At 38.0% G+C, this 13,672-nt stretch overlaps 1 protein-coding gene across 2 annotated transcripts in view; it reads left to right on the forward strand.

Annotated features, from left to right (window-relative positions):
* The window catches only part of LOC126416189 (DNA mismatch repair protein Msh6), a 318,808-nt gene that overhangs the window by 275,074 nt on the left and 30,062 nt on the right, over window positions 1-13,672 (forward strand). For both annotated transcript variants that reach the window (XM_050083772.1, XM_050083773.1), the window contains one exon: window positions 3,233-3,415. In XM_050083772.1, coding sequence (XP_049939729.1) covers window positions 3,233-3,415 — 183 coding nt within the window. The remainder of the gene's footprint in view (window positions 1-3,232; window positions 3,416-13,672) is intronic.

Below are 13,672 nucleotides of genomic sequence, written 5' to 3' on the forward strand. Positions count from 1 at the left end.
CATGAAAAATGTAAAGAAATTGAACAAAGATATGATTGTCGGAAAGATAGGCTCAGCATATAAAAAAGCCAAAAAAACCTTCAGTGAAATTAAAAGCAAGGGTGGTCACATCAAGAACAATTGGAATTCCACTGTTGAATGCAGAGGAGAGAGTGGATAGGTGGAAAGATTATATGTAAGTCCTCTATGAGGGGAAACACTTGTCTGATGATGTGATAGAAGAAGAAACAAGAGTTGACAAGGAAAAGATAGGGGATCCAGTATTAGAATCAGAACTTAAGAGCTTTGGAAGACTTGAAGTCAAATAAGGCAGATGAGATAGATAACATTGGAATTTCTAAAATCAGTGGGGATGGTGGCGACCAAATGAATATTCATGTTGCTGTATAGAAAATTTTTGAGACTGGCAATGTACTGTCATACTTTCGGAAAAATATCGTCCACACAATTCTGAAGACAGTAAGAGCTGACAAATGAAAGAATTATTGCACAATCAGCTTAATGGCTCATACATCCAAGTTGCTGATAAGAATAATATACAGAAGAATGGAAAAGAAAATTGGGGATCTGTTGGATGAAGATCAGTTTGGCTTTAGGAAAGGTAAAGGCTCCAGAGAGGTAGTTCTGACATTGTGGTGAATAATGGAAGCAAGACTGAAGAAATATTGACACACGTTCATTGGATTTATCAGCTTGGAAGAAGCACTTGACAATGTAAAATGATGCAAGACATTCAAAGTTCTGAGAAAAATAGAGGTAAGCTATGGGGAAAGACAGGTAATATACAATATGTACAAGAACCACGAGGGAACAGTAAGAGTGGAAGACAAAGAATTAAATGCTTGAGTTAGGAAGGGTATAAGACAAGGATGCAGTCTTTTGCCCCTACTGTTCAGTTTGTACACCGGAAACGACATAAATAAAAGAATGGTCCAAGATTGAGATGAAAATGCAGGGTGAAAGGGTAAGGATGTGTTCAATGGAATGGACAGTCTAATGAGTGCAGAATGTGGATTGAGAGAAATCGAAGAGAGATTGTAAGTAATGAGAAGTAGCAGAAACAAGAACAGCGAGATACTTATCAGAATTAGGGATCATGAAATAGATGAATTTAAGGAATTCTGCTACCTGGGCAGCAGAATCATCCATGCTGGATGGAGCAAGGAGGTTGTAAAAATCAGACTAGCTCTGGCAAAAAAGGGCTAGTATCAAACATAGATTTTAATTTGAGGAAGAAATTTCTGAGAACGTACATTTGGAGCACAGAGTTGTATAGTAATGAGACACAGATTGTGGGAAAACCGGGACAGAAGAGATGCGGTGCTGAAGAATAATATTGAAAATTGAGTGGACGTATAATTATAAGGTAAGGAATGAGGTGGTTCTCTGCAGAGTCAGTGAATAAAGAAACATATGGGAAAACACTGACAAGAAGAAGGGGCATGATGACAGGAAATCTGTTGACATGTCAGGGAATAATTTTCATGGTACTAGAGTAAGCTGTAGAGGATAAAAACTGTAAACGAAGACAGGAATTGGAATACATCCAGCAAATCTTTGAGGGCGTAGGTTGCAATTGCTACTCTGAGGTGACAATGTTGGCAAGAGGAGGAACATTGTTGTCAAAGGGCATATTGCAGTACAAGCTTAGAAAATATCGATATTTATATGGTCAGTGGTCTATTTGTGAATAATGCTGTTGAAGTTATAGTGTTGGAATAATATTATCAGAAACTACCATCTAAGTGTCACCAACTGCCCCATTTCTTCCTCTTTTAACAACTGGAAAGTTGGAACTAATCTTCTGTCACAGATAGTGTTAATATCTATATTTTCTATTGTGTAGCGCATATTATAATTTCAAAAGTAAATTCAAATACTCAAAATAAATATACGAGGCATGTTCAGAAATTAAGTGTACTAGACATTCATATTTTTTGGAAAATTGTATTTTAAAATAAAAATTACGGGATATTGTTGATACACTTGCTGATTATTTTCCCATGTAATCTCCATCCCATTGAGTGCTTGGTGAACTGTGGCACAAACTTCCTTATGCCTTCCTCAAAGAACTCTTATCACCAGCTCATTCCCCCATGTCAGAACATATTTTTGCACCTGTTCATAAGATTAAATTTTAATTCCACTAGTGCGTACTTTCAGGGAGGTGAAAAGATTATTTGAAGGCACCAAATCCGGGGAATACGGGGGTGATAGGCTAAAACCGTATGAGGATGGGCATTGCCACCAAACAAGCGCAGTCCTCCTATCAGTATTTCCTTCTGTTTTAAGTGTTCCCTTAGAGTTTTTTTAGGGTCTCTAAATATCATTGTGCATTGGTGGTCTCCACCTGAAGCAGAAATTCGATGAAAATTGTTGTTTTGAATTTTTTGGCAGATGGGGAATTGGCGTGACAGCACTATGATGACTGTTTTTCTGTCTCAAGCATGTAATGAGTCAGCCACGTTTCATCTCCAGTCAGAATAGTGCTCAGAAAGTCCTCACCTTCCAATTCAAGTCAGTCAAGAAATTTGTGGATGCTATTGACCCAGTTTTTCTCATACTGCTCTGTCAGCTGTTATGGGACCCATCTCGCGCACAGTTCCCGGTATCCCTCCATTTCTTTAAGTGTCTCATACAAGAGTGTTCCGGAGAATTGTGGAAACCTCACAGAAGTATTATCCACTGTCAACCGGCTGTCTTCATGAACAGTTTTCTCAATTTTTTTGCACCATCTCATCAATCAAGATGGGAAGTCTTCTCACTAATCTGTTTGTCATGAACATTTGTTCTGCCTCCATTGAAATCTCTACATCACTAAACACACTCATTCTGTTCATAACACCTTTGTTGGAAACCGTCCTGATTCGCAAAAAAATTTTGGTAGGTGTTATTCATTTCATGAGTAAGAACAGGGATCACAGCATGTGGCTCGCACATGGCAGGTTTTCTTACCATCTTCTTTCACGCAACTGGACACTAAAACTTGAGATTTTGTACTACCATGTTCCTGTAATGTTCACACTTGTCAGGGGATTCCCCTATACCACTCATGGTCACAGTTCACTTACTTTCTGAAGATGCCTCTAATTTAAAAAAGAAATAATACATCTTTAAAAAATACACACATAGTAACATATTTTATTCTGATGTATCCTTGTACTATTCAGTGCTTAAAAAAAAAAAAAAAATTTGACCTTTGTTTGTTCATCAGTATACATGTTTTCCACAGCCCTATGTGCGACTTCTGGAAGGCCGACATCCATGTATCTCATGGGTAGAGAAATTTGTGCCAAATGATGTGACGATAGGCTGCGACGATGTGGCCAGTCTAATTGTTTTGACAGGACCAAACATGGGTGGAAAGTCGACATTAATGAGGCAATTGGCCCTCCTTGTCATAATGGCCCAGATGGTAAGTATTTCTGTGAAGTTTGTTTTAATTTTAGCCTCTGGTCAAGATAACGCTATTTATGTAATTAAAAAAGTTTCATTAGCTGCAACATTATTTCAATAAATGCTATACAGACATCTCTTATTTGTTCATTGCTGTATTTTGAAACATCATTTACTCAACAGGGATAGTTTATTTTAGAACTGCCTCTTAGCAGAAGCTGGGTAAGCAGTGTTATGACATGAGCAGTTTAAAACATAAACAAACATGTACTTCTCATTCAACTACGTTATTTTTTATTTGCTATTATGACCTCAGTGCAATACTGTAAAATCTGTAATGTGATAGTGAAATTAAATTTGTTAAATGATTCTCACATTATATATGCAGTTCTGGTTCAAGTAAAACTAGAAGTAACACTTTGATATTTGACATCTGTGGGTCGCATCTTTCTAATAATTAGGTGTATACATGTTCTGAAAAGTACAGGTTCAAAGTTTTTGTACGATATGTGGGATGTTATTTAAGATGCTCCAGATAATAAATTAAAATCTAATGTTCTCACTCTTGCATCTCAATTACCTATACTATGAAAGTTTTAATTTATTCTGTACTGAAATTTGAAGCTGTGCAGGTCTACTAAAAAGCACTGAAATGTTGGTTTTATTTATTAAATACAACGCTCAATGTGAAATGATAGTCGCCCCTGGAATGCTGTTACTTCCTTTCTCATATCCTCTCGGTAAGTGCTTAGAGAACAATGAAGTGTACTAGAATCTGATTATATGAATATCTTGCCAGTGCTACATTAATTTTCACCATTTTTAGGATAAAGTGAGCCGCTGTGAAACCACAAATCTACCTTTCATTAATTAGATAATGTTTGCTTGCTTACACACACATTTTATCCATGCATCATATAATAGTGACACATACTTTCACCACATGAATTAACCATTATGTGCTCATAGCCTCATTGGTAAAAACTTTATACAGGGAAGTTGCACATCCTGCCACTGTAGTATAATAAACCACACACTGAACAACATGTTTTGGAGAAATTGTTAGTACAGTGTATCACAAACTACATATATTCGTAATGCATGCATATAAATAAGAAAAACATCAATTATGGTCTATTAGTTTGTAAGGTGGTGGTGGTCCCTTCTGATGCTAATTGCTAGTGAGAGAAGGAAAACAGTGTCACAAAGTTAAAGCATTTTTAATTCTGTTCGCAAAACTTGTCTGGTAAAACCAGTGATTGAGGACAGAGGCTACACTCACCACATTCTTTTCGACACAGATATACCTTATGTATTTGCTTTCGGCATCTTTGTAATAGCAAACGCCGCACTGCAGCACTCGTGTTCAAGCACAGAGCCATCGTGGTATCCATCCCGTCCTTGAAGGTTGAAATCTAACCTACTTTGTACCTTGATCCCATCGAAAACTGACAAATGATATCAGATGCACAGTGGCGAAGCTGTCGGACGGGGTTATCGGGCGACTTTGGCGACGGTGTCTGACATCCGTCATCGGTGCCACTGCGAATGCAGCCTAATACCAGCTGTGCGTCAATTGCATAATGTGCTGGGCAACTATCATGCTGAAACCACATACATTGTCTAATGTTCAGAGCAGCAGAGTGCACAGCACATGCCACGTAACTTAGTGGGTCTCAATGCCCAGAATAGAGGTGGCGAAAAATAGCATAACTGATAGAAACAACCTGTTATTTAATAGTAGCAGTTACTGTCATAACTGCTCATCTGCTACTACCAGTTATTTCAATAACAGCCAACAGTGCCACACGTCATCTGTTTACCGAAGATTGTACTATGCTTTCGCATCAACTGAGATCTGGCTATGATGGAGAGGGTTAGACCATGTGGCAAGTGTTCTATACACCAAGGAAATAACTGTGAGACTGCATGCCATCTGTGGATAGTAATGTATACTATTTCGTGTGCTCTCAGTACTAACGATTAAATAAAGATATGTCGGAACAGTGGCTGATAGGAGCGGCTGTAAAGGCATTGCACATTTAAGGTCATTTCCTTGAGTCATCACTCTGTGTGTCAGTTTAGTTTGGGTGGGCAGTACAAATAATTACCATTAGGAATTCGAGAGACTGTGGATATAACTATCAGAGGTCAGTATTTTTTTCTGGCAGTTATTGTATTCACTCACAGTTCTTGTTCTCTGGCAGTTAACAGGCTACCACTACAGATAACCTGGAAGTTGGTAACTGTGTTCCTGACTCCAGTTAATGGTCGTAGAACCCGATATTTCCGGAGAGGATAGTTATTGGAGTGAACAAAATATTTGTGTACTGCTATGGAAATAACCACTGGCCATCAGGGTGCCATTTCTTGTAGTTCCGAAACAGGTGTCACTCTCTTTCGGCCTTTGGTTGCGTTAGAGGGTACTGGCTTTCATTTCGTGTACTTGGTTTTCTCTATGTTGTTGCCACTAGACTAGTAGTACTAGCGATAGTCTTATATGTGAAAATCCATTAAATATTGTTAAGAGTATGCAACATGTTAATATTTTCTAAGTGTTTTACACTTACTGAAATATTTGAGTCTTGCAGATGATCTAAAAATGGAAAATAGTTGAATATCTTCTCAAAGTATACCGTATCCCTATTGCTTAGTGGCATCATTATGGTAAAAGTGCCGGTTCTCGATCAGATCAATCTCATTAAATTGTATCTTATCAACTTGTGTACAAAAAAACCTGTGCAATTTGGTGAAACATTACTTGATGGCTTTACTGAGAGAAAAATGAGTCTTCTCAGTTTGTACATATCCATTGCATATGGGCTTTTTTTTATTTAATTAGTTTGTAGCCATTGACTTTGAAACATTTTATGCATAGTATTGAGGATGTCAGTTTGTATGGGAAATTGTACAATGGTATATTTATATTTCGTCTGACACATGTACGGCAAATTAACCATTTGATGGAGGCATATTTGGATTGAATACAGGTATGCTTACAATGCTAATCAGGTCGGATACTTTGTCAGTGATATTTAATAAAAGTATGGATCTACTTATATTAGGGCGTACTAGTACTTGTGCATACTACATGAACGTTTTTGAATAATATATGCCTTTTCTTTTCAAAGAGCTCGAGTCAGTTCATTTTCTGTTATGTTAAGCAACACTAAGAACCTTTGTTAGGTGCACTCATTGCTATATTGAGGTTCTGTTACATGCAAAACATAGCCCTTCACTTTGAGTGCTCACCTGTCTCCTCCATGAATTAGTCTGTTACATATTCAGACATTTAAATGTCATGATATTAAATTGTAAAAAGAAAAAAAAGGTCAAAGTAGGCAGGTGGTGTTGACAGATGAAGTGTTTATTATTGCCTCATATGTCTGATAGAAGGGGGGAAAAGAAAGCGAAACATGCAATCGACAGGTATTCCTCAGGACAGGAAATTATGTTATTGTGAAATTTCTGAAAATATTATGCAAATTTGTATTCCCTCTATTCACTCTCACAATCTTGGTAACTGAAGAAGAATTAGATCAACCACATAAAAAAGGTTTCATAATGATGCCTGAGGTGTTTAAATATGTTACCCCTAAGAGATCAACACAACCAATCATCCACTGGAATTCTGTGTACAATAATGCCAAATGTAAGAGATACATGACAAACTGAATGCTCGGAGGAATGTAATTTAGTCATTCTCCCACCAAAAAATTAAAACTCTCACAGTAGCTGTAGAAATTGAGCAGTTTTCCAAATCTCACATAAAATTTGGATTAGCATACTCACACTTCCCTCAAATGGACTATCTCGTACAATAGTAAATGAATCTGTCACATTACGTATATTTTTGTGTTGCATTACAAGCCCGTACACTTATTCTATGAAGTGAACAGCACAAGAAATTAAGCTTCGAATTTTACCTACAGTATTCAGCTTACATATTAGTTCATACTTAAAACAGCACATTTTTAACATTCCACTTAAACAGTGCTGTGGCGAAGTTCCGCGTACTTTCTGTTGCAGCTACGAGGATAATATTTCTAATAGTGACCAATAATGTATGTACATGTAATATGGAACGCCAGTAACTGTCCAGACATCAACTGAAATGTACCGGACAGTTAATTAGCTAAAGTTATGGCACGATCCATACGATGAGCCTGCCACTTTGCGCTACTCACAGTTATAATTATACTCAAAACTAAACTTATTGATTCCACCTACTTTGTTATTTAACTGTAATCCCATCTGGAATATTATTCCAAAATAACCATTTGGCTCACCTCTAGCCCAGAAACACTAGAGCACTGTATAGTCCAGTGCTTTAAGAAGCACGGATACATCACTTGACATGCTAACCAATATCATTGCGTTAGCCGTAGCATGCCCTTGAGTTAATTTCATACTGTGTGGAGCGAGTTTACAACTTGTTTTAGCGTTTGGCGTGGCGTTCTTTCAAAAGTTATTTCAAGGCAGTATGAACCATATAGGTGGCAAAAGCAAATCACACCCAGTATTACACAGGTAGACAAGAGAGATAGTGTTTAGCATGTATCGTTTCCTTGGATGGGAGTCTGAAGTGGCATCCGTGTCTTATCAGAAAGCATCTCCTGGTGTTGCCAGTTACCAAGAATGAACAGTGGTGGTGTGCTGTATCAGGTTGAGAACTGTTAATGGATAGCCAATGAAGCCAGCAGAGCTGAAAAGAATGGATCACCTATTTTTATATTGCCCAATAAGCGCCGAAATCAGAAGAAAGTGAGCTCAATGATTTCAGCAAGAATGTGTTATGGTGGGAAATTTGACAGTTGAATATCCTATGCCTATGTTCATGCGTGAAAGGAACTGACAGTTTCAACGACAGCAAATCTACCATGCTCAGAATATTAAGGAAAATAGGATTTAAATACAGAAGAACCAATGAAGAAGGAAAGATACTCTTTGAGAGAAGTGGCATTGTAGCAGCAAGAACAGTGTTCTTGATATCAATGCATGAAATAAAACAAGCTGGAAAGTCACATATTTATTATCTTGATGAAATGTACATGCATCATGACCATTGAAGACCAATGTAATGGAAGACAAGTGAGGATTTTGGAGGCGTGAAGGTTCCTGTAGGCAAAGGGGGATACCTTATTGTCTTCAAGCAGCGGTTGTACAACAGCTACTTCAGTACATGGCAGGGAATTCTGTTATTGTCATTCGCAATGCGAGTGTGCACTCTGTGCAGTGAATAAGACTCCTGCTTCGAATACCAGAAAGGATGAAATTATTTCATGGTTGTCACCTATTCCTCACACTGCGTCACAGACCAGGACACAGTTACTTATCGCACTTAACAATATATATGAACTTGCAAAACAGTCTGGTCATGGAGTAACCACGTCATCACCATATCATTGCCACTACAATATTATTGAGCTGGTATGGTTGCTCAAGTTAAAGCCCATATCGTAGAAAGAAATAGCACCTTCCGGATTGCTGATGTTGAGAAACTCACACGTGAAGCAGTGAACAACGAAACTCTCTCTGGATGGGTAAACTGCACCAGACATTCAGAAACACTCCAGAAAGAAGATTTTAAAAAGGAAACAAACAGACTCAGCGATGGAGCCTTTCATAATTAATCTTCATGATTCTGATTTGGCTGAATCAGAGAGTAAAAGTGAAGATGATGTTTTGGGCTAACCGTGTCAGTACTGCTTTGCTTGGCTGGTAACGGACTGAAAAAAATATTTTTATTCCTTATGCAGTTTTGGTGTGGACCTTGCTTAAAGCTTTTCTTTGTCTTCAACAATTCGCCAGTTTTATTGTGAACTCTAAACTTCAACTCCTGGCCATAAAAATATGTGAAGTTTATTTTGTATTTATGTTAGACTGCTGTCTTCACGTTTGAAACAGTAGTTAGTCGTTCATTCCACGTGATATGTCAGTTATGCCAGTGATTAAATATTCTAATACCTTCTTCGGAAATTTCTATTGGAAAGATTTTCGAAACCTGGTCACGCTTTCCTCGAGATTACTTCCAACAACCAAAAAGTGGAAACTTGTTTTATGTACGTTTGATAATAACTATGAATAATAGAAACAATATCAGTGACAATTCTAAATTATTTGATATAAATGAGGTATCTAGGAACAGAAAACATTGCTTTTTTAAAAATTAATTGTTTTTGATATATGACAGACCATAATATATTTTCTGAAACAAGATTTATTCAGCTATGTGCCGAAAAGAAACGATACATGTAGATCGCCCAGACGGTTGCTAGGCTGCAGTCAGAGTGGCTCTGACAACTGTCGTCAGAGGCCATCGCCAGAGGTCACACGATAACATTATGGTCACATTGCATCCAATCTCATTTGTCAGTTTTTGATGGGATTGAGGAGGTTAGGTTAGAATATATTTTACATACGAAGTAGGTTACATTTTAACTTACAAGTATGGGACGGATACAACGCCGCCTCTGTGCTTGGAGATGAGTGCTGCAGTGCGGCTTTTGCTCTTACAAGCTGCATGTAAATGAGCTGTATCTGTTTCGAAATGAACATAGTGAGTGCTGTACACACTGTCCTTGGTTACCAGAATTACCAGAAAAGTTTCACGAATATACAAGATGTGGCGAAATCACCATGTCACTAAAGTTAAAAACACTTGAACTTTGCTATGCCCAGTGGCGTAGCATGGTTGTAAAGGTTGGGGAGACTCTACAGTTATTATAGGGAGACAAAATAGTACAATAAACAATAATTTAAACAAATGAAACAAAATGCATCAAATAAAACAACAACCACTGCTACTACTACTACTACTACTACTACCACCACCACCACCACTACCACCACCACCAATAATAATAACAACTAACTTGTTCAAGAAACAATGACAAATTTGTAGAACTCCAGCAGCAAGAGAAGAAGCAATTATATTTTCTTGTACACAATGCAATGTGCCTGTCTTTTCTTACCACAAATAAGTCTATAACTCTGTCTACAAAGATCTGATCACTGGATAGCTCTCCAAGCAGTGTCTTTTCTATTGCTAACGTGCTCAAACATGACATCCAGGTGTTGGACATTGAATTCCTTAAATAATTCTTCACTCATTTAAGAGTACTCATGCTTTGTTCATTGCTTGCTGTAGTTGTGGGCAGGGTGAAAACCAAATGCAGGAACGTCATCGTTTCTTCATAAACAGAGTCTAAATCATTGTTGACAATTTACTTTAAGAGGATTTTTGTAGATAAGTTTTTTTTTCTCATCAGCGTATATGTTACACAGTTAATTTTCAAGTTGTTCTTGTTTGAAAAAAGGGTACTGTTCTAATAACTGAAGCAGTTTCAACATTGGGAATTCTTTTTGATAGTTCAGGAAACATTTTTTGTTCAAAAGTTCAACAAACTGAATTTGGGGAAAGTCTTGAAATCGTCTTTCCATCTGAACAATTTGCAAATCCAGTATCTCGTAAGTTAGTGCCCTGAGAGATGTCTTTTGAAGCAAAACAAGTAGACAAACGTAGGATCATCCATCCGACGTTTCATTTCCACAGTTGTTGTTGTTGTTGTGGTCTTCAGTCCTGAGACTGGTTTGATGCAGCTCTCCATGCTACTCTATCCTGTGCAAGCTTTTTCATCTCCCAGTACCTACTGCAACCTACATCCTTCTGAATCTGCTTAGTGTATTCATCTCTTGGTCTCCCTCTACGATTTTTACCCTCCACGCTGCCCTCCAATACTAAATTGGTGATCCCTTGATGCCTCAGAACATGTCCTACCAACCGATCCCTTCTTCTGGTCAAGTTGTGCCACAAACTTCTCTTCTCCCCAATCCTATTCAATACTTCCTCATTAGTTATGTGATCTACCCATCTAATCTTTAGCATTCTTCTGTAGGACCACATTTCGAAAGCTTCTATTCTCTTCTTGTCCAAACTATTTATCGTCCATGTTTCACTTCCATACATGGCTACACTCCATACGAATACTTTCAGAAATGACTTCCTGACACTTAAATCAATACTGGATGTTAACAAATTTCTCTTCTTCAGAAACGCTTTCCTTGCCATTGCCAGCCTACAATTTATATCCTCTCTACTTCGACCATCATCAGTTATTTTGCTCCCCAAATAGCAAAACTCCTTTACTACTTTAAGTGCCTCATTTCTTAATTTAATTCGCTCAGCATCACCCGACTTAATTAGACTACATTCCATTATCCTTGTTTTGCTTTTGTTGATGTTCATCTTGTATCCTCCTTTCAAGACACTGTCCATTCCATTCAACTGCTCTTCCAAGTCCTTTGCTGTCTCTGACAGAATTACAATGTCATCAGCGAACCTCAAAGTTTTTATTTCTTCTCCATGAATTTTAATACCTACTCCGAATTTTTCTTTTGTTTCCTTTACTGCTTGCTCAATATACAGATTGAACAACATCGGGGAGAGGCTACAACCCTGCCTTACTCCCTTCCCAACCACTGCTTCCCTTTCATGCCCCTCGACTCTTATAACTGCCATCTGGTTTCTGTACAAATTGTAAATAGCCTTTCGCTCCCTGTATTTTACCCCTGCCAGCTTTAGAATTTGAAAGAGAGTATTCCAGTCAACATTGTCAAAAGCTTTCTCTAAGTCTACAAATGCTAGAAACGTAGGTTTGCCTTTCCTTAATCTTTCTTCTAAGATAAGTCGTAAGGTCAGTATTGCCTCATGTGTTCCAGTGTTTCTACGGAATCCAAACTGATCTTCCCCGAGGTTGGCTTCTACTAGTTTTTCCATTCGTCTGTAAAGAATTCGTGTTAGTATTTTGCAGCTGTGACTTATTAAGCTGATAGTTCGGTAATTTTCACATCTGTCAACACCTGCTTTCTTTGGGATTGGAATTATTATATTCTTCTTGAAGTCTGAGGGTATTTCGCCTGTTTCATACATCTTGCTCACCAGATGGTAGAGTTTTGTCAGGACTGGCTCTCCCACGGCCATCAGTAGTTCCAATGGAATATTGTCTACTCCGGGGGCCTTGTTTCGACTCAGGTCTTTCAGTGCTCTGTCAAACTCTTCACGCAGTATCATATCTCCCATTTCATCTTCATCTACATCCTCTTCCATTTCCATAATATTGTCCTCAAGTACATCGCCCTTGTATAGACCCTCTATATACTCCTTCCACCTTTCTGCTTTCCCTTCTTTGCTTAGAACTGGGTTTCCATCTGAGCTCTTGATATTCATACAAGTCGTTCTCTTATCTCCAAAGGTCTCTTTAATTTTCCTGTAGGCGGTATCTATCTTACCCCTAGTGAGATAGGCCTCTACATCCTTACATTTGTCCTCTAGCCATGCCTGCTTAGCCATTTTGCACTTCCTGTCGATCTCATTTTTGAGATGTTTGTATTCCTTTTTGCCTGTTTCACTTACTGCATTTTTATATTTTCTCCTTTCATCAATTAAATTCAATATTTCTTCTGTTACCCAAGGATTTCTACTAGCCCTCGTCTTTTTACCTACTTGATACTCTGCTGCTGTCACTACTTCATCCCTCAAAGCTACCCATTCTTCTTCTACGGTATTTAATTCCCCCATTCCTGTCAATTGCTCCCTTATGCTCTCCCTGAATCTCTGTACAACCTCTGGTTCTTTTAGTTTATCCAGGTCCCATCTCCTTAAATTCCCACCTTTTTGCAGTTTCTTCAGTTTTAATCTACAGGTCATAACCAATAGATTGTGGTCAGAGTCCACATCTGCCCCTGGAAATGTCTTACAATTTAAAACCTGGTTCCTAAATCTCTGTCTTACCATTATATAATCTATCTGATACCTTTTAGTATCTCCAGGGTTCTTCCATGTATACAACCTTCTTTCATGATTCTTAAACCAAGTGTTAGCTATGATTATGTTGTGCTCTGTGCAAAATTCTACCAGGCGGCTTCCTCTTTCATTTCTGTCCCCCAATCCATATTCACCTACTATGTTTCCTTCTCTCCCTTTTCCTACACTCGAATTCCAGTCACCCATGACTATTAAATTTTCGTCTCCCTTCACAATCTGAATAATTTCTTTTATTTCATCATACATTTCTTCAATTTCTTCGTCATCTGCAGAGCTAGTTGGCATATAAACTTGTACTACTGTAGTAGGTGTGGGCTTCGTATCTATCTTGGCCACAATAATGCGTTCACTATGCTGTTTGTAGTAGCTTACCCGCATTCCTATTTTCCTATTCATTATTAAACCTACTCCTGCATTACCCCTATTTGATTTTGTGTTTATAACCCTGTA

This window comes from Schistocerca serialis, chromosome 8 (assembly GCF_023864345.2).
Source record: "Schistocerca serialis cubense isolate TAMUIC-IGC-003099 chromosome 8, iqSchSeri2.2, whole genome shotgun sequence".
Taxonomy (NCBI): Eukaryota; Metazoa; Arthropoda; class Insecta; order Orthoptera; family Acrididae; genus Schistocerca; species Schistocerca serialis.